Source organism: Hemiscyllium ocellatum, chromosome 29 (genome assembly GCF_020745735.1).
Source record: "Hemiscyllium ocellatum isolate sHemOce1 chromosome 29, sHemOce1.pat.X.cur, whole genome shotgun sequence".
Classification (NCBI taxonomy): Eukaryota; Metazoa; Chordata; class Chondrichthyes; order Orectolobiformes; family Hemiscylliidae; genus Hemiscyllium; species Hemiscyllium ocellatum.
The window spans coordinates 48009454-48034885 of record NC_083429.1 but is presented as its reverse complement, the minus strand read 5'-3'; the positions used below and the strand labels follow the sequence as shown (position 1 = coordinate 48034885).

At 42.8% G+C, this 25432-nt stretch overlaps 1 protein-coding gene across 1 annotated transcript in view; it reads right to left on the bottom strand.

Annotated features, from left to right (window-relative positions):
- bace1 (beta-secretase 1) overlaps positions 1-25432 on the bottom strand; it is a 121317-nt gene that overhangs the window by 37885 nt on the left and 58000 nt on the right. Inside the window, exon 3 of the mRNA XM_060846837.1 lies at positions 22897-23113. Coding sequence (XP_060702820.1) covers positions 22897-23113 — 217 coding nt within the window. The remainder of the gene's footprint in view (positions 1-22896; positions 23114-25432) is intronic.

Here is a 25432-nt window from a genome sequence, read left to right as displayed (position 1 = left end):
AAAAACTAAAACCAAACCTAATTCAATTCACTGACTCCCACGCACTACTACTGAAGCCCAGCTGGGTGAGATGAGGCATTGTCCACAGAGAAAAAGAACAAAGCTACCTTACTCTCATAATAAAATACCTTACACAATAGCCCAAATAAAAACTTAGAAATGAACTTTCCACTGTGGGAATTTATTTCTCTCTCATCTAGTTTCTTCTGTCCTCAATCTTTTGCCCTCAGTTTCTCTATCTCCCCCCAGCACCTGATGGATTTCTCTCTCTCTCTCTCTCTCCCAGTTTGTTTTATTCTCTCTCCCTCACTCTCTTACTCTCAGGACTTAAGGTGTTTGCAAGCAATTACCATTGGCTCTGACACCATTATTCCACAACCAGCAATATGTTTCTATATAATGGGTAGGGATGGGTACTTGAAGGATTGGTTTGAAAACACCATAGCAAGGATACTGTACGTGAATACACAATGCACTCTCTAGAGTTGCCAACAGCAACACTTGGGACACCATAATGATGACTCCCACCTAGAAGAATGGTATGGGGAATCCTCAGTACTGATCCATGGGTGACAGCCATGGTTTTCACTTACTTAGACTCTGATACACCTTCCCTTACCCTTTTCAGTTCTTTATCTCCCATTCCTGAAAATCCAACACGTTTGGTCATCTGCCCCATTATCTCCATGAGGTGCCAGTGTCAAATGTTGTTTATGAACTATTGTTGGGATGTTTTACAGTATTAAATGTGTTAGATAAATGGAAAATGATGAATACAAAAACAAAACAATTCTCATTTATCCAACTTTCCTGGTTCCATCTATTTTAAAGCTAATCTGATGAAGGTTTAATATCAGTTTGCCAACATGAACAAACATCCCCGATATCTTTTTGGCAATTATATAACGCTTTAATTCTCTCTTTGATGTTGAGCTAGGAGTCTACTCTACAAGTTCATTTTATGCATCTAATACTTACTCTTTGAAAGAGTAATCAGCCATCATCAAAACCAATAGAATTTTAGCGATTGTTATGACCAGACATTGATTGAATAATGGCTTTTAAAACAAACCTTTATAGCAAGTAAATTTATTTTATTGACCAACTAAGAGTCTAAAATTATCTAGATGTCAGAGTCAGAAGTCCAGCTAAGCTACCTTCCCAATACAACAACTTATCATTCATTACATGAAAGTGGTTTATAAATTGTAAAATATTGATTCTAATGCAGAAAATTTAAGGATAATAATTCACGTGAATTTGTCAGTTTAGAGGGAGCTGTTTGTCCACATTTGTTGCATACAATGCTCCTAAACTTGCCCTTGTAACTTTTCTAGCTTCTAATCTGCCTTCCTCAGCTGCTTTAGCAAGAAACCTTCTGCATCTACTGTATTGATTCCTTTCATTACTCTAGCAATTGGATTTTGTCTGTCTTCATCGTATCTTAATGACAATAGATTTAGCTTCTTCCATCTCTGCTAACATTTCAATGATTGTTGTTTAGAATTCACAGGATGTGAGCATTGCTGGCTAGGCTAGTGTTTATTGCCCATGGGGTAGTTAAGACCAACATCTAGGCTGGACAAAGTAGGATGGCAGATTTTCTTTCAGAAAGGACATTAGTTTTTACGGAAACAGGCCCAAACTTAGCTTTTTTATTCTATGTGTTATTGAATTAAAGTTCCACCATGTGCTGTGGTGAGATTTGAACTCATCTTCCAAAAAAGCAGCATGGGGTTTTAGAGTAGTCGTCTAGTGAGAGTACCATTAAGCCAACACTGGCCCATAATACCTATAAAGTCTAAAACTTGAAGCACATTGGATTCTCCTTACTGATTTAATCACTTCTTCTGTACTAAGTATAGGTGGTATTCTTTAACTTTTCATTGTGTTATTATTGCTTGATTCAACTCTGTACATTCAAATATAAAGATACAAACCTATCAACCAATGAAACATGGTGGAATGTCTTTGTTGAATGGAATTGATGGGTGATACATTAATAGTTATTTCACAGTAATCCCTTCATTTCTCACTTCCTCCCTAGGATGATACCATTAGCTTTAAAAACAACATTGCCTCCTCTTTCTCCAGAGCGTCCTGTCACTTCAGTTAGCCTGTTACAACAAATACAGTGGGATGTTTTGCGGCACATTGTCAGTGTCCTTATATCTCAGTGAGAAGCCCTGGGTTCAAAGAACCACACCTGGGGTTGTTAGCTATAGAAAGAACATTCATGATGCGGTTCATTAGCTGATAATCAGTCTTGGAATCCCATCAATATTCCCCAAAAGGGGAGAAAGTGTATGAACATACACTTAAAAATAGTGAATGCACTACAAGATAATGTTCCCAACTACATGTCTGAAAAGCTATAGGATGTTTGTGAGCATGTCCAATATTGGTTTCAGCGCATGGGGCCAATATCTCCAAATCCTGATTTTAATTAGAGTCATAGAGCATGGAAACATGGAAACTCCAGTCCAACTAATCCATGCTGACTAGGCATCCTAAATTAATCTAGTCCCATTTGCCAACATTTGGCCCATATCCCTGTAAACCCTTCCTTTTCATACACCCATCCAGAGCCTTTTAAATGTTGTAATTGTACCAGCCTCCACCACTTCCTTTGGCAGCTCATTCCATACATGCACCACCCTCTGCGTGAAAATGTTGGCCCTTAGGTCCCTTTTATATCTTTCCTCTCTCACCTTAAACCTATGTCATTGAGTTGTGGATTCCCCTATCCTAGGAAGAAAAGACCTTGGCTATTCACCCTACCCATGCCCCTTGTGATTTTATAAACTTCTGTAAAGACCACCCCTCAGCCTCCAACTGAGCTCCAGGGAAAATAGCTCCAGCCTATTCAGCCTCTCCCTTTGCTTCACCATAACGCAGCAGAACACAACACTGCTAGGTATTGAACTCTGGAAGTCCCTCCATAAACCCGAATGCTCTTCCATCACTCAATCCTCCTTCCTCTCTAACCAAACATTAGTCACCTGTCCTAATAACTATATATGACTAAGTGCCAAATCTTGCTTTTTAATACTCCCATGAACTTTTATTTATTAATTTATGGGATGTGGGCATCAGTAGCCAAGCCAGAAAGCTAGCACCAAGGTGCAGCAGGTAATTGGGAAGGCTAATGGAATACTGGCCATTGTTTCAAGGGGTTTGGTGTATAATAGTAAGGAAGGCTTACTGCAACTGTACAGGATGCTGGTGAGATCACATCTGGAGTACTGTAAGCAGTTTTGGTTCCCTTATGTAAAGGAAGGTATTATTTCATTGGAGATATTTAAGATGATCCCTGGTATGGAAGGATTGTCTTGTGAGCAAAGGTTAAAGAGGTTGGGATCCTACTCTCTGGTGCTTATAAGAATGAGAAATGATCTCATTGAGATATAGGAGACTTGAGGGACTTGACAGGGTCAATGCTGAGAGGATGTTTCCCTTCATGGGAGAGACTAGGACCAGAGGGCTCGGTCTCAGAATAAATTTAAGACTGAGATGAGGAGGAATTTTGTCCCTGAGATGGCTGTGAGCCTTTGGAACTCCTTGCCACGCAGAGCTGTTGGGGGAAGACTCCTCGTATATTTAAGGCTCAGATGGATAAATGCTTGATCAGGACAGGAATCAAGAGTTATGGGGAAAGGCAGGAAAGTGGACATGAGGAATGTCAGATCAGCCATGAGCCCACCGAATGGCAGTGTCAGGTCAAGGGGCCAAATGGCTTACTCCCGATCCTATTTCTCTAGTCTTCTTATACAAAGTTAACATTACTTTTCTGCTGGTTTGGCTTCAAATTTAATACCAATGCTTATCTAGCACATAATAGATACCTGTAAAACTCACTTCCTTATCTATTGGCCATACTTCCCAGACTGGGCTCAGCTCCTGCCATATTCAGTGATCCTGGTACAATGATATAAATCAATAGCTGAGCATTCAACACTCAGAAAGGAGAAAAGAAAGAAAAACCTTGCATTTGAATAGCAACATTCACAATTGCCAGATGGCACAAAATGCTTTATCACCAATGGAGCGCTTTTGATATATAGACACTGTTGTACTGTAGGATGCACGCAGTTATTTTGGGTATGACTATTAGCCATTTCTGTGGGGTCTTACTCTGTTTAGTTTCCCACAGTACTTTTCTTTGTGTCCACTGTGTCCTGCAAAAGTCTTTTATTTACAGCTTCGTACTTTTGCATTTGCTCACTATCCCTTCCAATTCTTTCCACATAATCATGTCACTGATACCTCATAACCTCAGTAAGCATCTTCATCACACGTCCTCCCAAACTAGATTCCTGAAGGCTGCCTCCTAATTGCTGCTTCTGAGGCAGCTCAGAGAATGTGGCAGCCTCTCTATTTTGAGAGGCATCATTTCAGAAAGCAAAGTAAACTGATGTTTTCCAAGTGAAACCTTCTGCCTTGGATGCCCTCCCCCCCACATCTAAGAGGACATCTCCATAGAACAGGTGCTGCTCTACTACTGGCAGAATGCCCGCGAGCCTTCCTAACTTTCTCAAATTGGAGTCTTAAAATTGTATATTGCCTGCCTACCACCAGTCAGCAGGCATCAGATCCAAGTCCCAGGCCGTCCTGAGAAACTTGCCTGAGTAGACAAGCAGGAGGCTGGAAGAGCATAGCAAGCCAGGCAGCATCAGGAGGAGGAGAAGTCAGCGTTTTGAGTGTAATCCTTCTTCAGGTCCAGAGTTCAATATCTGTGTTCTTCCAACCTCCAGCTTGTCTACTTTGGATTCCAGCATCTGCAGTTTTTATTGTTTCTGGGAAAGTTGCCTGGCAGGGAGTCGGGAAGTCATCCCGATACAGCTCCTGGCTATTTTCCTTGCCCTCTTCCTCATCACACCAGACTCATCTGCTGGAACAGGGAACATTCAGGCCTGTATTATTTTTGTTAACTTCCTCTTGACTTCCTCAACCTGCCTCAATGAGTGAAAGCAATGAAGATGGTCCCATCTTAATTCGAGTCTCTGAATGCACTTCACCTACTTTAAGGAGAATGGGTTAAAAAAACCAATGTTCATTTGTTTTCCACCTCTTAATCCTGAGAGAGGAAGCCAAGTAACCATTATAGGAAAACGAACACATGACAATTCAAATAGAAATGTCAACAGCAGGCAAATGTTAAGATTGATATTTGCGAGAAGTAAGAGCGATACAATCAGCCAACTGACTGAAACGCATGCTGTTGTTCACATGTTCAAGTCAATGTGGGTCACTCCTAATGAGTGGCATTTGATTTCCCTGGTTTGTAACATCAGGATACATCAGCTGCTGTTTCAGAACAGCTGATTGCAATACACACACACACACACACACAAACACACACACCACACACACAAACACACACACACACACACACACACAAACACACACACCACACACACACACACACACACACACACACATGCGCGCGCACACATATACACAAACACGCACGCACGCATACACACATACACTTTCAGTGCATTCCTAACAATTGTTTGGGGGAGAATAGCCAGATCCACTTCTCCACAATTTGATCCCTGCATTCTGCTTCAAGTAACTGGACTGATAAATTTGATTTGGTTTCTATAAATGCAGATTACCCTCCTATAATTTTATTAGTGAAGCAACTAATTCCTAGGAACTGGGATTAACTGTTTTCACATCCCCATAAAAAGGTTATTAATTATGAATGAGTCATGAATCCAATCTTGTTTATTTAAATATTTCTTCTATGCATCAAAGATTAAAACCTTGCTCAAAGAATTTGTTTCTCTGTTAATTTTCTTTTCCACTATTTCTGAAGCTGCTGATCTTGTGTTGCATGTTATTAAAGAAGCAGAAAATCTATTCCCCAGAACTTCAATCAAATCCTTCTTCTTCCTGTTGTAGGTCAGGACAGAAAATTGCAGCAGACTATCCATCTTGGACAGGCTTTGGGACCAGAACGTGATCCTATCCCAATCTGAAATGCACATACTTTCATTAAGAATGGCCAGACATGATTAGGTTTTGAATCCTCAGTTATTTTGGCTTGTTTGATTAGATTCCCTACAGTGCGGAAACAGGCCCTTCGGCCCAACCAGTCCACACTGACCCTCCAAAGAGTAACCCCCCAAGACCCATTTCCCTCTGACTAATACACCTAACACTATGGGCAATTTAACATGGCCAGTTCACCTAACCTGCACATCTTTGGACTGTGGGAGGAAACCGGAGCACCCGGAAGAAACCCACACAGACAGTCGCCTGAGGCTGGAATCGAATCTGGGACCCTGGTGCTATGAGGCAGCAGTGCTAACCACTGAGCCACCACATTCTTCCCTACCTGAGGACCTCAACCACTTTCAACCCTGAATCATAAGCTCCAGAATCATATCCCATTCCAGAGACCTGTTCACGTCATCAAAGTTGAGTTCAGTCCAGTTCTGATGAAGGGACACTCGACCCAAAACGTTAACTCTGATTTCTCTCCACAGATGCTGCCAGACTTGCTGAGCTTCTCCAGCAATTTCTGTTTTTGTTTCTGGTTTACAGCATCTGCATTTCTTTTGGATTTTGCATAATCAAGGCTGACAGTGTAGGTGCAGTGCTGACAGGAATCACATTGTTGGAGGCACTATATTTCAGATGAGACGGTAAAGCAAAGACCAGCCTTGTCCTGTGTAAGTTAACACGTGTGGGTGCCCTTTAATACACTGCAAGCTCTAACAAACAACCCTGTGATAATGGCCAGATAACATATTTTAGTGATGTTGCTTAAGGAATAAATTCCAGACAGGACATCTCAGAGCATTTCCCTGCTCTTCTTCAGCACAGAATATAAAAACTGGGAGCAAGAGTAGGCCATTCAGCCCCTCAGATGTACTCTTCCATTGGATACGATCATGGCTGATCTCATCTCAGCATTTGTTCCACTTTCCTGTCCACTCTCCATAACCCTTCAACCCATTACTCATTAAACATCTTGTCTATCCCCTCCTTAAATGTGTGCAATGTTCCAGTGTCCACCATGCTCCGGGGTGGTGAATCCCACAGATTCATGAGTCTTTGAGAGAATTGATTTCTCCTCATCCTTGTTTTAAATCTGTTATCCTTTATCCTAAAAACAAATTGCAGATTTCTCCGCATGAGGAAACATGCTTTTCATGTCAGCTTTGTCAGTCCCCTTTAGCAAAGAATGCCTTGACATTTTCACAGCCGTCTGAGAGAACTGACAGAGCCTCAGTTTAAATTGAAAAAGTAGACTGCAATATTCCCCCAGTACTACATTGGGGCATTGACCTTAAGCTTTTAACTTAAGCTAGAGATATTTTCTAACCAACCTGCTGTGCAATAATACCACATATGTCTGCATTAGGTGGGGCCTGAGCTTGAGAACTCCTGGTTCAGGGGTGAGGTCACTACCATTGCACCACCAGCACTCTTCTGCACAGAAGATCCAAAGAGGGAGTCGAATTTTCTGATTTGAAAATTAGCATACTGCTCAATGGCTTTCAGCTTAAATGACAGAGATTGTGATGCCATTTGAAGCAAAGCTGTGGAGTTTCTCATCTGGTTTCCTGTCTAATATTTATCCTTCAATTAACATTACTAAAACAGATTAGTTTGCTATTACCCAAATGCATTGATATTTTTGGGAGCTTGCTGTGTGCAAATTAGCTGCCATGTTTCCTACTTTGTAACATTGACTACAATTCAAATTAACTGAAGTGACTGTTAGGTATCTTACAATATCCTGCAATTGTGAATGGTGCCACATAAATGCACAGCTATCCTTTATTCTATTACTTTCACCACAGAAACTGCTGACACAGTATAAACTGCAGATCAAAACCAGCATCTCCACAATAGCAGCAGTGGGTATAAAAACTCAAGGGTTAGCACTGCTGCCTTACGTCACCAGGGGCGCTGGTTTGATTCCACGATTCCACGATTCCACCCTTGGGTGACCGTCTGTGTGGAGTTTGCATGTTCTCCCTGTGTCTGTGTGGGTTACCCCTGGGTGCTCTGGTTTCCTCCCTTTGTCCAAAGATGTGCAGGTTAGGTGGATTGGCTGTGGGAAATATAGGGTGGGATCTGGGTGGGATGCCCTTTAGAGGGTTGATTTGGACTTGATGGGCTGAATTGCCTGCTTCTTCACTCCAGGGATTCTATGATCTGAGGTAGTAAGAATGGGAGCTGGTCCACTCCTGTTATGCAAGAAAACAACTGTTTTGTTGATTAAACTAAAAGCGAATGGGGTTCACAAGATCAAAAAATTATGATTATATTTTTATATCAGCTCTGTTCTTTCTAGTAGTCATGAATAACTGTTCTATAAATAAAATGGAATAAATGATGGTAGGAAATGCTTACTAAACTCCAACTTAATTGAAAGCCTTGAGATATTATAAATGGAGCAAATTCCTAATGAACTACTTAGTAAGTAAACTAGTCCCGAGGATCTTTTTAAGTTTTTAAAGTAACTGTTTGCATTGGAACCTTAGGATGAGAAATAAAATTGCAAATTAATACATAACATTTACAGCACTGAAATAGACAATCCCCGCAGCAGTAACTATACCCCATAAAGTCTCTTCCTTTTCTCTCTCTTCTATCTGCTTACATTACTTTCTCTTAAGATCTGTGCATGCTATTCACTTTAATCACCCTTTGTGATAGAAAGTTCTGCATTTTCTCCACATTCTTGAGTTAAGAAGACTTTCCTGAATTCTCAACCAGAATGGTTAAATGGAAAGAGGCCATTCAACCCATCAAGTCTACACCAACCCTCCAAAGAGCATCCTAGCCAGACCCAATCTCCATCCTATCCCTGTAACCCTGCATTTACCATGGCTAATCCAACAGCCTGCACATCCCGAAACACTTTGGAGCAGTTTAACACAGCCAATCCACCCAAACTGCACATCTTTGGAAATGGGGGAGGAGACCAGAACACCTGACAGAAACAGAGAGAATGTGCAAACTCCACGTGGTTGCCTGAGGCTGGTATTGAACCAGGGTCCTGGCACTGTGAGGCAGCAGTGCTAACCACTGTGCCGCCCGAAGCAAAGTAAAAGCTATTCCAAGAATGTTCAGTACATGCCAGATTAAACCCAAGCCTGGGAGCAAAGATGAAAACAGTGCAATGTCTCAGGATAAAGAGGGTGCAAGTGGGAGTGGGGAGGAGGATGCGGGGGGAGGGGCACAGAGATCAGGCGAGATGGGTTGGCCTGTCCCCAGATTGATGGGCTAAGATTTCTCTCCTTGCCTGGTTGAATCTTTTGCCCTTGCAAGTGAGAAACTGTAAATACAGCCTGTAGCTGTGCAAGTGGTTGGCTTCCTGGGAGTTATTGTCATGAATCAGTGACAGTGTTTGCTCATGTAGTGTAGAATTAAACTAACGGTGGCTGAGGAATCTTGACCAAGCGCAATGCTCACTCAATGTCAGACTTCTTGATACTCAGTCTCAGACAGGAAACCATCTTCATTATTGGTGATTGATGGAAATAATTGCTTGCCAAGCAAGCTCAGACCATATATCTTTCTCTTTCACTTTAGGAAAAGGCTCCAACTTGATATATATTCTTATTAATAAAATAATTACAGCTGTTTATTATATTCCAATTCTGCAGGAACAGCTAAGTGCATTACTCTCACCTTGTCATATGAGATGGACAGCTAAATGGGTAATTTCACTGCTGTCAGCCATAGTAGCTCAGATAGCTACATGGGTCCTTTCAAGCTGTTTAGGCAAATAAATAGAGTCCTTTCATGCTGTCAATTATGATAGCACGGACAGCTAAATGGGTTGCTTTTACACTATCAATTTTTGACAAAAGGCAAAAAAAATTGCCAGCCCATGCCATTTGCACAACCACAGGCAACCCCATTTAATTCATCGCCTTGCAACTCTCATTAAAATGTAAAACCAAGGTGTGACCTTCAAAGAAAGCAGACAGAGAGAGCCCTGAATCCATCCCTTCAGCAAATTAGTTAGGTTTATGAGACATTTGCAATATTTTTCCTTCTTATTTGCACAGGCAGATTGCAAACTGAAAATACACAAAGACTAAATATGAAATAAGATTACAAATATCATCATAAAAATGAACAATTCTGTAAACAGATGAGCTCAAGAGTGAAAGCCAGCTCATTAGAATCCTGTTCAATGCACATTGGTGCACCAGTGTTCTGGCCAATATTTATCCCTCAAATAACACTGCTCAAAAAAATTTTTATCTGGTCATTATCTTATCTCGACAATGATTTAGCTCAAGCTGTTTTTATACTAATGTTTATTTTAGATTGGAATTAGTGTTGCAGGCATTGAGAGCTGACTCCTGTCGTTTACACTATTGAGTCTGGTCATTCGATCCTGAACATTATCACATTTCGGTTCGTGGGTGTTGGTTGGGCTCAGAATTGTCTACATTACCACAGTGACTACATCTCAACGAGTATTTCAATCAAGCTGTAATTTTCAATAGCATTTCCAGACCATCCTTACGTTGTCAAATGCATTGTGTAAATACACTTTGCATTCGGCAAACAAAAACAGAAATTGCTCAAAAAGCTCAGCAGGTCTGGCAGCGTTTGTGGAGAGAAATCAGAAGGGGGGAGAACATGCAAAATCCACACAGTCACCCAAAGGAAGCCATGATGTGTAGGTGCTGGTGTTGAACTGGGGTGGACTAAATTAAAAATCACAAAATATCAGATTATAATCCTACAGGTTTATTTGAAAGTACAAGCTTTCAACTAAACCTGTTTGACTATAACTGGGCATCATGCAATTTCTAATTTCACCGACCCAAAGGTGGAATTGAACCCATGCCCTTGGTGCTACAAGGCAGCCATGCTAACCACCATGCCACCAAGATCCAGTAGTTTATTATATTTAGCATGAATTAAGAATTGAGGGGTCCACGGTTATTCATGGGGACTGGTTGTCCTCACTGAGAAAAGGTGGTGAAATGTCCCAAGACAGTGGGTAGAAAGTGCATGCGGCAGGGAGGGTTATTAATTTGCAGGGTTTGGGTGGGTGAGAGAAGATGTTACTTGCATTTGCGAGAGCAGTAGACAACTGGCATTGTTGGCAGGTGGGTGTCACAGCAGAGTCAAAGTGAGTATGAGGTGGCAGAAAGGGGCACTTATCCTTGCGGAGCTCAGCAGGTCAATAATCTTGTTGATTGGTATCAGTGATCCCGCTGCTGCTTCAGACTATTGTGCCTGTCTTTGACACAATGCACGGCTAAGGGTCAAATACGGCATCAATGGCTGAAACACTAAAGGTCCCAGCTGGCGGACATCTGATAGCCTAGGAGTGGTCACGTGGAGGTGTGGCTCACATGTAATGAGATAAGCATCATAATGCCGAGCAAGAAAAGTCTCCAGGGCCCACAGAAGGAAGCTCTCCATGGAAGTCCCCAAAGTTGACAATCAGCCAATTTGATTGGAAATTGAGCTCTGTGTCTGAGGATGGGAGCTGGGAGGGTTGCTGGGCCTAGACATAAAGGGGTGCTGTGAAATCTTTACAGTCCACCACAAAGGGCATCATTTGAACATCTCAACAGAATGCTGGCACCTCCAACAATACAGCACTCCCTCAGGACTACATCGCTGGGCCCTCCTAGATTATACAATTGAGCAAAATTTCAACCTAAAATTTACATCTCACAGAGTGACAGTATTAGCTCGCGTGATATGCAAAACATTTTGCTAAATAATAATTTATCATTTCTAATTTTCCCTACTATGCAGTGATATAGATCCACTGAGCAAATCTAGTGACAACATTGCTGGAAATGCTACAGTAATAAATGAGATTGATTCGTCTGTGCTGGCATTCTTCATATTGATGTTATTCCGAGAAAGCTCATTGGCATTTGCTGACAAGTTCAATCACAGCTTCACGTATTGTTTCTGAGCAGAGAAGTGGAATTAACTTTCCTCATGTGCAAGTCAGATAGGAGCAGAGCTGCCACTTTAGGAGTTCATTAACTGCATATTAACCGCATGAATCAAAGGAAGCTTTATATTTGTATCTGACTCAATCTATTTCTCAGATAGTGAGACTTATGATGCTCCTATTACTGAAATCTGGACTTCAATTCATTCGAGTTTCAAAGTGATTCCACTCTATCCACTATACAACTTTATCCCATGCGACATGAAGGGGAGATGATGGTGCCATTGCGAAATCACTGAGTTTGTAATCTACAGGCCCAGATTAACTTTCTGGATAAATGGGCTCAAGTCCGACTATGGCAGCTGGGTGGTTTAAGTTGAGCCAGTTATTTTAAAAATCTGGAATTGAAAGTGTGTAGTTTAGTAATGGAGACCATGCTAAACATGATATTTTGTTGTAAAAAACTCAACTGGTTCACTCATGTCCTTTTAAGAAGGGTCATCTGCCCTCTTTACCTGTCTTGCTGCAGACTCATAGCAATGTAGTTGACTCTTAATGCTTTCTGAAGCGGCCTGGGAAACCACTCAGTTCAAGAGCAGTTAGGGATGGGCAATAAATGCTGACCTTGCCATGGACAGGCAGGTAAAAATGAGAAAAAGAATAACTGGATTTTAACTTTGGTGACAAACATCTCGTCTCACCCTTATTCTCCACTTAGAAACAAGACAAGAATTTCACTATATCTTACCTAGCCGTGAAAACAAGATTTCCGAGACATCTTCTCCTTATGAATACCTCTTGTACCACTCCTTTAAAATTTTAAATGCCATTATTTGGTGCATTCTTCATGGCAACACCTCTACCAATCACAGTTCATTTACCAACCAATCAGTACTCTCCTCTCATCCATTATAAATGTTGTCTTAGGTCCAGGTAGCGGGCCGTGGAGGGTGTCATTAGGGCCGACTGCCTGCCCCTCTTCTGCAGTTACGATAGGGCCCGGGTGTCCTTGGAGAAGGAGCACGCGGTGTCCACCAACACCCTGGAGTTGTTCAGGGAGAGGTGGGCGCCGCAGGGAGTGGAGTGCATCATTTCCCTCTCCAACTCTATTTTGATTTAGTCCCTGCCCTCCCCTTCACTGTTTGTTCACACAGCATTGCCCTTTGATGTGAAGGGCACTGATTGTCACAGGCCACTCGGGTGTTTTCCTACTTTTCCTGGTGGTGGAAAATGAATAAAGATTTGTACACCTTGTCTCTCACTGTGTCTCACACCTGCGCACACACACACCATGGGTGCTGGGGATAAAAATAATAAGCACTACCGCAGTTAGGCGGTAGTGTGGGGGTAAAAAAAAATAAACAGGAGTGTTCACAAAGAGAGAAAAAAAAAGAAATAAATGTTGTCTTAGGTCCAGGTAGCGGGCCGTGGAGGGGGTCGTTAGGGCCAACTGCCTGCCCCTCTTCTGTGGTTATGATAGGGCCCGGGTGTCCTTGGAGAAGGAGCACGCGGTGTCCACCAACACCCTGGAGTTGTTCAGGGAGAGATAGGTGCCGCAGAGAGTGGAGTGCATCATTTCCCCCTCCAACTCTATTTTGATTTTGTCCCTGCCCTCCCCTTCACTGTTTTGATCACACAGCATTGCCCTTTGATGTGAAGGGCACTGCTTGTCACTGGCCACTCAGGTGTTTTCCTATTTTTCCTGGTGGTGGAAATTGAATAAAGATTTGTGCACTTTGTGTCTCTCACTGTGTCTCACACCTGCACACACACAACATGGGTGCTGGGGAAAAAATAAGCACTACCGCAGTCAGGCGGTAGTGTGGGGTTAATGGAGAAAAAAAATGTTGTCTTCCTGTTACTTTGGTATTTCTGTGTCTTGTCCAAATGAGTGCAACATTTAAAGGTTTGACAAATGTATATCTTTTCAGGAATATTTAGAAGTTTCTATTTTATTGATAATCTCAACCTGCTGCTTGTCATCACAAGATCATCACTGCTTTCTTAACACAGCCTCTGCACCAAATGTCTTTTCATACTTGGTGATTTCAACTCCCTTGGCTGGTATCCCATCTTTCACCGTTTGTGATTCTGAGATCGTCTAACACCTCTGCCGTCCTTCCCCTAACTCGCATCAATTCACCCACCAGCAAGTTGGTCATCAGTTGACCTCCACTAACTCCCAAACCACCAATGCCTCAACCTTAACCATCTCACCCTCCTTTTCAATCCCTCAAAACTAAACTGCGACCTGAAATCTATGCACCTTATCCCATCTGCACTTGATGAGATGCAACTAATAGTCACAGATAGAGCAGTACATTGTCAGCAGCTCATCTGGCTGCAACTCTGAAAAAGCAATCACATCAGAGGTGGATTTCATTCGAATTTCCAACAATAATATCTCAGAATCACCCGGGAATGGATTAGTGCAGTTTTTGCTGTTAAGAGTGACAAATGTCCTCAGATATTCACAGATTCATTGTTGATTCTGTGGTCAATGGTGCATGAATTTGTTTGTTTGCATATAGCTAATTTGCCTGAATTTCCATTCCCGGTGATAGTACAATTGGGATTGTGTTTGAGTTTACATTTGCCACTGCATCCATTGCTCAGTCGTATTTCTAATTGCAGTTCAAAATCCACTGATACAGTTTCACAGCTTGTGTTTCAAATTCACAGTCAGGACTCAATGGCTTCCTGGCAGCCTCCCAACTACCACTCCGAGCTCCTCCAGAACTCTGCTGCCCACAGTTGTGATTTGCATTAAGCCCTGTTCGCTTGTCACCCCCTTGCTAATTGATGGACATTGGCCCCCAGTCTGACAGTGCTGTGGGTAAGAAACACCGAACATTGTTTTAAAGACACTCCATGGCCTCATTCTTCCCTGTCTCCAAAGGCTCCTCCTGTACACCACCATTTCTGGCTCCCTGGTGATCCACATTCCCAAAGATGACTTTTTATATTCACTCACAGGATATAGGTGCCATTAGCCAGGCCATTTATTGAACATCCCTAGTTGCTCAGAGGGCAGTTAAGAGTCAACCCCATTGCTGTGGGTTTGGAGTCACGTGTAGGCCAGACCAGGTAAGGATGGCAGTTTCTTTTCCTAAAGGACATTAGTGAACAGATGGGTTTTCTGACAACCAACAATGGATTCATGGTCATCACTAGACTCTTCATTCCAGATTCTTTATTTGCAAAATGTGGCAAGTAACAGCAGGAGAAGGGTAGGGCAATTGTAGGTGATTTGGATGCAGACACAATGGGGAAAGATCTCCATTTTCCAGACTACTAAATTTATGAAGAACAAAATTATGATTTTGCATACAGAAGAAGGAATTTTTCCCCATTAAGTCCGGACTGTGAGCAGGTCAGAGACTGCTTGCGGATGATACTGACTGCCAAGAGCTCTTCTATTCTGTAGAGTTGTCTTGATAAGCACAAAAAATATTAAAAATTTAACGACTGCCAAGAATCTCTGTGCAGCAATCAATGGCAGCCTTCAGTAAGTAGAAAGTATCCAATCTAAAACTGATTTTCATTGCGCTGATTAAATTGTAAAAGTGAATTAATGCTTGGCCCTAGCTACTGAAGGAGCGCTCTGCATATTAACATCTGATTTGCTGCATAATCAGAATTAGTATCATGGTGGGGTGGGGGGGAACCAACATCACATTTAGTGATATCTCTCTGGCTTGTTTGGGTTCCACAACTCTTCCTTAAAAGAACTCTGCCGTGGTGCAGTTGTGCCAAGTCTCTTATTTTGTTTATTCACAAGTATGCCGTGTGTTTAAATAAGTCACATTAATGTAGGTCAATCTCCTGGCCCATCATTGTGACAATTGCAAACACAAGTTGCTTCTTTCCCAGATCCATATAAGTTTGTTCAGCTTCTTTTTCATGCAGGGCAGGTTCACCCATCAATCCTAACCTTCAGTGGTTTCCAGTCCCTGAACGATTTGATTTAGAATTCTCATCCTCAAATCCTTCCATGGCCTCATTCCTCCCTGTCTGACCTCCTCTGGTAAAATCATACTTCGCCAAATCTGGCCTCTTGCTCAATCTAACTGCTCCTACTCCACCAAGTCGTCATCAGCTACCTCAGCCCAAAAGGCTAGGGAATTCCCTTCTTAAACCTCTTTGCCTTGTGACCACTTTATCCTCCTCAGCATCCATACTTCCACAAGAAGTATGGGCGGCATGGTGGCACAGTGGTTAGCACTGCTGCCTCACAGCGCCTGTAGATCCGGGTTCAATTCCCGACTCAGGCGACTGACTGTGTGGAGTTTGCACATTCTCCCCGTGTCTGCGTGGGTTTCCTCCGGGTGCTCCGGTTTCCTCCCACAGTCACAAAGATGTGCAGGTCAGGTGAATCGGCCAAGCTAAATTGCCCGTAGTGTTAGGTAAGGGGTAAATGTAGGGGTATGGGTGGGTTGCGCTTCGGCGGGTCGGTGTGGACTTGTTGGGCCGAAGGGCCTGTTTCCACACTGTAAGTCTAAGTCTAAGAAATCTAGGGGCCACCAACTGCACTGCCCCTTCTTTGGCTCAACAGGCAATAGCTTTTGGCTTGAATACACCTCTGTAAGGCACCATGGAGTGATTTTCCATATTAAAGGCACAGAATTGATCTTTGTGTTGTAATATTCCTTTGAGATATTTCTGACAAAAAGCAGCCCAGAAGCAGGTACTTTGCGTTTAACCCTCAAGTGTTGGCATCAACAGCATTAAAAGTGCTTATGGAGTACAACACTCCTTGTTCCTGATACCACTGAATGACTTCTCAGAAAATATTTGTGTTCATGCTGAAATGCAAACAGAAATCCAGGCTGCAAAAATATGTGCGAATAATGAATGAATGAGACATCAATATGCACAGAGATGTAAATAAATTCAAATAATATGTGCGGTAATTCAAACTAATGCAGTTCCCCTTTACATTGAAATTGCTTAGTGCTTTGTTTTCTCCCCACTTGGCCCATTCTGGGATAAGTTAACACATGGTTTACAATCAGCATGGTTGAGCTCACTGCTGTTGCGATCTTGGAGTAAACCGATTCCAGTTCTCACAAACTCGCACCAGCATCCAGCCTGGAACTGCTTCAATATAAAAACTCTGTGCCTTCATCCCTCGCTACCTCTGGGATCATGTCTGTCTAGAACAGGACAGCCCAGGTAACAGGCCTTCTGGCCCAAAATCTCTCAAGCTCACTGAGTTCTTCTAATTGTGGCCATCCCCGATTTTAATTAGTCCAAAAGTGGCGAGCATGCACTCAGCTGCTTGGGTCTTAAGCATTGGATTTGCCTCTTTCTCTTCTCTTAAGATGCTGTTTAAAACTTGCCCCTTTGACTACACTTTTGGTCCTCTGTCCCAATATCTCCTTACATGGCTCAATGCCAAATTTGCTTGATTATGTGGGATATTGTGGTGCACTTAAGACACTACATAAATGCAATTGCATTTTTTTCAGCATTAGTATTAAGATAATACCAAATTGAAAAGTCTAGGCCATAGTGGCACATGTCCTACCTGTCCATCTTCCTTCCCACCTGTCCGCTCAACCCTCCTCACCGACCTATCACAGTCATCCCCTATCTGCATCCAGGTAAAAACAATGATTGCAGATGCTGGAAGCCAGATTCTGGATTAGAGTGGTGCTGGAAAAGCACAGCAGTTCAGGCAGCATCCGAGGAGCAGGAAAATCAACGTTTCGGGCAAAAGCCCTTCATCGGGTATTCCTGATGAAGGGCTTTTGCCTGAAACGTCAACTTTCCTGCTCCTTGAATGCTGCCTGAACTGCTGTGCTTTTCCAGCACCACTCTAATCCCCTATCTGCCTCCACCTTATGCCCTCCCACCTACCTCCCCCCCCGCCCCCAACCCCCTATTTATCTCTCAGCCCCATTCCCCCTCCACATTCCTGATGAAGAGCTTATGCCCGAAACATCAACTCTCCTGCTCCTTGGATGCTGCCTGACCTGCTGTGCTTTTCCAGTGCCACACTTTTCAACTCTGACACATGAAGAAGGTTGAGTATCAACTTGACTCAGATTCATTGCAGTTCTTCCACGTAAGTAATTTGGCTTCTACGTCAACTCACCATCAATCTCAATACGGCTTTACACTGGCATCTTGGTTCACGTTGAGCTAAGAATGATAGGATTCTCACAATGATGGCTATAAAGGTCCTGTGTGAACTCCGTTTCCACAGCTCTAATATATTTCTTATTAGATACAGCACAAAACTGCCCTTAATGCAGCAGAAAATTGGCAATCTCACACAGAGAACACACAGGATAGATAGCATGGGGAAATAAAAGCTCCATTCTGTTGCAGTACTGATATGCTTCCAAGATGAGACATTGGAACATTACAGAGGGAGCTTTTCTGTGCATAATATAATCTTACAGTGGTTAATGTTGACTCTGGGTTGGGGGGAGGGACTGAAATATGAAATATTCTTCATGTCCTCCCCAGATGAGCACAGGCACAATAGAAAATAATCATCTCTCTTCTGTCACCAGATCATAGGCAACCTTTCAGCTAAGTGCCTTGCATTGTACCTTCCCCTAAGGCTACATTAGCTGAAACATCAGTGTATGATCTGCAGTACAAGATTGCCAGTTCAATGCGGGAAACACTCATTAGAACCTGATCCAGTTCTTCCAGCATTACAGCAGGGGAGGAAGGAGAGTATTGGTGTCAAAAATCAACAGATCCGCATGTGAGGAAAGCTATTACAGTCCCTCACTTTGCTGCTGTGGGGTATCAAAAGGAAAACTTGAAAGACACGTACACAAGTCCAGTCTGCAACTGAGCACTCGGACACTTTCAATGAATGCAAGGAAAACCTTGATGCATCTGAGCAAACCTGGGGGGGGCAGTATGTCTTGGAGTGCTTTATGTTCACAACAGGTCAGGTGTCTCAAAGAGTTTACAACAGGCTTGTCCACATGTTTTTGTGTTACTGTTGTGCAGCTCCTCAAGTTATAAATACTAACCATCTCTCATGATTAATCATGTAATTAAATACACAGTTAGAGTCTTTCTACAAGTTAATACAATAAATGTGAGATGCTGCATTTTGGAAATTAGGGCAGGACTTATATACCTAATGGGAGTGTTGATGAAAAAAGAGACATTGGGAGCGCAGGTTCATAGCTCCTTGAAAGTGGAGTCGTAGGTGAATAGGATAGCAAGGAAGGTGTTTGGTACGCTCTACTTTATTGGTCGGTGCATTGTGTATAGGGGTTGGGAGGTCATGTTGCACCTGTACAGGTCATTGGTTAGACCACCTTTGGAATATTATGTGCAATTCCAATTTCCCTCCTACAGGAAGGATGTTGTGAAACTTAAAAGGGTTCAGAAAATATTTACATGGGTGTTGCCATAGTTGGAGAACTTGAGCTATAGAGAGAGGTTGAACAGGCTAGGGCTGCTTTCCCTAGAGCGTCAGAGGCTGAGGGGTGACCTTAGAAAGGTTTATAAAATCATGAGGGGCATGGTAGTGTAAACAGCCTGGGGTGGGGGAGTCCAGAACTAGAGTGCATAGATTTAAGATGAGAGGGGAAAGATATAAAAGGGACCTAAAAGGCAACAATTTCATGCAGAGGGTGGTGTGTGTACGGAATGAGCTGCCAGAGGCAGTGGTGGAGGCTGGTACAGTTACAACATTTAAAAGACATCTGGGTGAGTATATCAATAGGAAGAGTTTCGAGGGATATGGGCCAAATGCTGGCAAATGGGACGAGATTAATTTAGGATTGGCATGGTTGACATGGACTAGTTGGACCGAATGGTCTGTTTCTGTGCTGTACATCTCTGTGACTCTCAGAACAAAATACTGGAAATCTGTAACAAAGACAGAAAGTGTTCAAAACGTTAAGCAGGTCTGGCAGTTTCTGTGCCAAATCGAGTCAATGGGTGGACTTTTCCAATTCTGGGCAAAGAGGTGATGAGGTAAGGAAATTATTGAGCTCTGGTGAAATACTCACCATCCTCTCACCACCTCACCAATTATGTTCTTGGTGAGAAGGTCCATTGTGGAGTTTTTCAACCCACCAGCAAATTAAAGCCCTTACGTAGGAAATGAATGGGCAACTAAGGACCATATTGCACCAATGAGCTGCCTTCATGGTGGGCAAACACGTTGGCCAGAACACTCCATGGGTTGTGACCATCTACTGACATCGTCACCAGTCAGATACCAGCTTCACCACATCGTCAGGCACATCTCAGACAACGTACACTCTCCAAAATGAACACTTCACAGGTGCGATGTGGAACACAGCGAGACCTGACACTGTAATGCTGCTGCCAGGCTACTTTGTAGGCAGGGACAGGAACCCACCTCACTGCTGGAACAAAGTAACCTTTGCACTTTTGGCTCACTTAAGTCATAGTCATAGAGATGTACAGCATGGAAACAGACCCTTCGGTCCAACCTGTCCATGCTAACCAGATATCCCAACCCTTTGCACTTACTTGGAAGTTCACAATATCTCTGGCATGCTTTTCTGCAAAAGGTGGAGGCCAGGCAGCTTGCCACACTCGTCAGAATTGAATAGTCAAGTCATATTGGTATACGGCATGTAGCACTGTGTCACATGACATGTAGTAGCATCCTATCTATTAAACAGAACACATGTGCTTCCACCAAACAGCCATGTTTGAAAGTCTAAAGGGAGTCATCCTTAATCTAGTCAAGGGGGACTGTAGTCAGCCAGAGTTCTGCTCCACACCACACCTCCCCCACCACCGCACACCCCCAAGTCAGGAAAGATGTCAGGAATGAGTAGGAAATACAGAGGGCATGTAGGGTGGTTGAGAACCATTGACCATGACACCCCAAGATATAAGAGCAGAATATGGGCTAGTCAGCCTGTTAAGTCTGCTCCTGCAAGGGGAAACAACCTCTCCATACATGTTCTTACCTAGTCTCATCTGCACATGACTCCAGACCTACAACAATGTGGCTGACTCTTAACTGTCCTCCAGGTAATTAAAGATGGGCACTCAATGTTTGCCCATCCACTGACATCCATGGACAAAATAGAAGTCACATTTTTCAGGGAATGAGGATTAAACACTGCAATCCAAAAAGATATAACCAAATCCATACGCCTTAGGGGAAACCCACTGTAATCAGTACCGTATCATTTCCTGATAATGACTTTAGAAATTAAATCTGATAAATAAGAATTGTTAATGGTACGTTTTTACAGTATTTATGCTTCTCCTAAATATTTGATGGTAGGAACACTTTTTATAGGATTGAGCTGCAGAATTAAATTCTGTGATAACATCCTGTCTAGTTCTTGTCAGAGTATGGGTGCCAATCGCAACTTAATCTGGTTGGAGTATGAGATTCTCTCTCACTGCCCTGATTCCTGTAACTGGTATCCTGCAAGAGGAAGTCATTGTTCAGCACAGTACACTCTACACTTCCTCTCTCTCCCTCACTCCACAGTCAATGGTTCTGACGTCCAAAAATAACTGCACCGTCATCAAACCTGAGGCACAATGCCAGACTGCACGCAGAACAGACTCCAAGCAAGTGCTGCTCAAGGACAGACCTGGTTTATGATATCGAGCTGCTGCTCCTCAGGGATTCCAGGCAGAATTGTGAAGTTGCTAAAAAGTGAAAAATTGTGCATAGGCAGCAGTTTAACTTTCTTTTAGTTGTTTTCAGAACATGGATGGTGTCAATTCACACTGCTGATGTCCAGTTGCTCTCAGAGGAGGTGATTCTACTCCTTAGGCTAAGTGGCTTGCTAAACTACTTCAGTGAGCAGTTGGTCATAGAATCCCTAAAGAGGCCATACTGTCTGCACCAACCCTCTAAAGGGCATCCCACCCAATCCCTGTAACCCGACATTTCCCTTGGCTAATTCATTTAGCCGTCATATCCTTGGACGCTATGGGCAATTCAGATTGACCGAACCTACACATCCCTGGACTGTGGGAGCAAACCCACACAGACACAGGGACATTGTACAAACTCCACACAAACAGTCACCTGAGGCTGGAATGGAAGTCAGGTTCTGGGTGCTGGGGTGCAGCAGTACTAACCACTGAGCCACATGTCACTTCTGGTACCATGAAAGACAAGTAGAATATCTTAAGGTGAACTGGTTAAGTGAATCTCAGAGTTTCATAGTCACTTATAATGTTACCAGTTTTTCAATCTCAAACTGATGTAGCAGGATTTCAAGTCATGTTTGCTGAATCGCTGTGAGAGACAATGTTATGAAATCAGACTTTATAATTCAGATGATTTGGTCATTAAAGTGATAGCCTGCTCTACTCAAAGTGGCTGCTATATTTTCCATGTCATGACAGTGATGGCAATTCACTTGACTATAATGGCAGTAAAACACTTGATGGGGGTGAGGTGTCCAGAGGTAATGTGTGGTAGCATCGAAATGCAATTCATATACGTTCATTAGACAGCACCTTGCAAGCCCACAACTATCATGTTGAAGGACAAGGGCAGCTGAAACATGGCAACACCACCACCTGCACGTTCCCCTCCAAACCATTCACCATTCTGACTTGGAAGTATATCACCTTTCCTTCACTATCACTGAGCCAAAATCTTAGGATTTCCTCTTTAATAGTATTATGGGTCTACCTGCAGCTGGGCTACTTACCTACATGGATTGCAGCTATTCAAGAAGGTAGCTCACCACTCCCTTCTCCCTATACCATGATTGAATAAAAAAGTTACTTTCATTATTAGTCAAGTAGCGTAACCATTATACTGCTATCGGCTTGTTTTAGAATGTCTTAATGAATTTTACTGACAACTACAAGTAAGGGTACGTATACTTTTAATGACATTTCTACCTCTTAACTCCATGTATCTGCTTTATCAATCATGGCTTAATAAATGAAAAGGGAATGAAAACACAGCGACATAAGCTTTCACTTTTTGGTGTTATCAGATATAAGTACCAAATCATTGCAGAATACTCAAAGCTTACCCTGGCAATTTCAGCATATGCCAGTCCCAGAATCCCCTCCCAGTTGGAGCCATTGATGAAGAATTTGTCTGACTCTGTGATGGCAGCAATGTTTGCTCTGACTGAGACGTTCGGGCCGTGTGGAACACAGACGATATCTGTCCCGAGCTCCCCTTCCCACTTCCCCTGGGTGTACGGCACATAGACACTCTTCCTCAGGTCTCGGTAAGTATTGGAGCTGAAACACAAAGTAATTTGTGTATTGCAAAACAAAGTGTACATGTTAAAGAAAGGCAAAAAGTAAAGGACTAGATTTGGAATGTTAATATGTGTAACACCAATGTTGACAGAATTCTAAGGCTCTCTCTATTGTCATCTGAACGGCCTGAGTGTGTTTTAAACGTTGTTCATAGACCAGACACAATAAGGCAGAAACCTCCCAATTTCTCTTTTTTTGTCTTTTAAATAACCTTTCTCCTATTTTGGGAAGGTACGTAGAAAGCTCAATCAAAAGCTTCAGTGATTCCCATAAAGTGAAGTAAAATTGATAGAGGGAGAGAGAGAGACAGACACACATGACTGGTAATGAGTTTAACCTGAGGGTCACCACACCTCAGGTAAGGAGAGAGGTTGAGGAGGAGAACCTCAGTGAGTGAAGAGATTGAACACATCCCGTTAACATCACTCTGCCAACTGTCCAGCCAACTGAGCTAATCGACCCCCTGGCTCAGATACTAGCTTCAGGATTGACACAGTTTTCAAATTTCCTTTGTGCTCATCTTTCCTAAACTATTGTGACAGTCACCATTCCTGCACCAGCCATCCTTATGCTCTCTCTCTTTCATAATTGACAATTAATTGACAGGTTAGTTGACCACTATTTTTACGACTTGTCTTCTGGAAATGCATTTATGTAGGAGCTTTACATATAGAAGAAACCCAAGATTTTTATTCCTTCAGTGTGGGTTGGATTTATAACTAGTTTCTAAAGATGAAACGTGAATCAGGTTTCAATTGTTTTTTAGTTCAAATGTGAGCCTGGCCAACAGTGTTAACTTATTTATTTTTTTCAAATTATAACAGACTGCTCATTTGGACATCTGACTACCCTACATTTCTTTGCATTTAAACTTTTTCATCAGTTTATCCAAGAGTTATTAGAAGCAAAAGGCCAGGACATTAACAAATTTGATTAGTCAGATTCCTGGTGTATTTATGCTGGCAGATTCCCTGTAGACTAGAGTTAACTCTGGATTCAGTCCTCGAGTAGTTTTGGAAAGACCTAGGTGCTGTCCTTCCAGTTTTCTTCCCTTTCTCCTTCTTTGAAGAGACATTGATGTAAACATTCTGGCTGGTGGAAGCTCTCCGAAGCTTATATAATATTCAGGGACTTGGTGGCAACATGGTGTCCAGCTGTCTAGGTTAATACTCTGGACACATGGGTGCCTATCCTTCATAGGAACAGGAGTAGGCCATTCAGCCCCTCAAGCCTGCTCTACTGATCTGTGACTTAACTCCGTGTGTCTGCCTTGGACCCATATCCCTTGATAACCTTGCTTAATAGAATGCCTCATCTTCCGCCTCGGAACACTTCAAACCCAGGGCATCAATGTGGACTTCGCCAGTTTCCTCATTTCCCCTCCCCCCCACCTTACCCCAGTTCCAACCTTCCAGCTCAGCACTGTCCTCATGACCTGTCCTACCTGCCAATCTTCCTTCCCACCCATCCGCTCCACCCTCCCCTCTAACCTATCACCTCCATCCCCACCCCCCATTCACCTATTTTACTCTTTGGTACCTTCCCCCACCCTCCTCTCTGACCTATCACCTCCATTCCCACCCCCATTCACCTATTGTACTCTTTGCTACCTTCTCCCCAGCCCCACCTCCCCCACTTATCTCTCCACCCTGGACGCTCCCTGCCTCCATTCCTGATGAAGGGCTTTTGCCTGAAACGTCGATTTTCCTGCTCTTCGGATGCTGCCTGACCTGTTGTGCTTTTCCAGCACCACTCTAATCTAAGCTGTGGTTTCCAGCATCTGCAGTCCTCACTTTTGCCTTGCTTAATAAAATGTCTATTGCAGGTTTAAACTTAACAATTGAATTGGCATCGCCCACCATCTGAGGAAGAAAGTTCCATAACACCACTACTCTTTGTGTGTGGAAGTCTTTCTAACATCTCTCCTAAATGATCTGGCCCTAATTCTTAGACTATGCCACTGGTTTTAGAATCTTCAATCAGTGGGAATAGTTTATCTTTGCCCACCCTGTTTCTCTCTATTGATATCTTAAAGATCTCAACTACATCACCCCTTAACCTTCTAAATTCTAGAGAATAAAGGCCTGGTTTGTCTAATCTCTCCTCTGAACTTAACCTTTACCATCCTTATAAACCTGCTCACAGTGGGGGTCTAGCTAGGGTTTAGTATAACCGCAGCATAATGTCTTCATTGTTATACTTTAGCCCTTTTTTATATGAAGACCAGCATTGCAATAGCTTTCTGGACTATTTTCTGCACCTTTTTTGTGGCATTTTAAACAGTTATGCACCTGAACA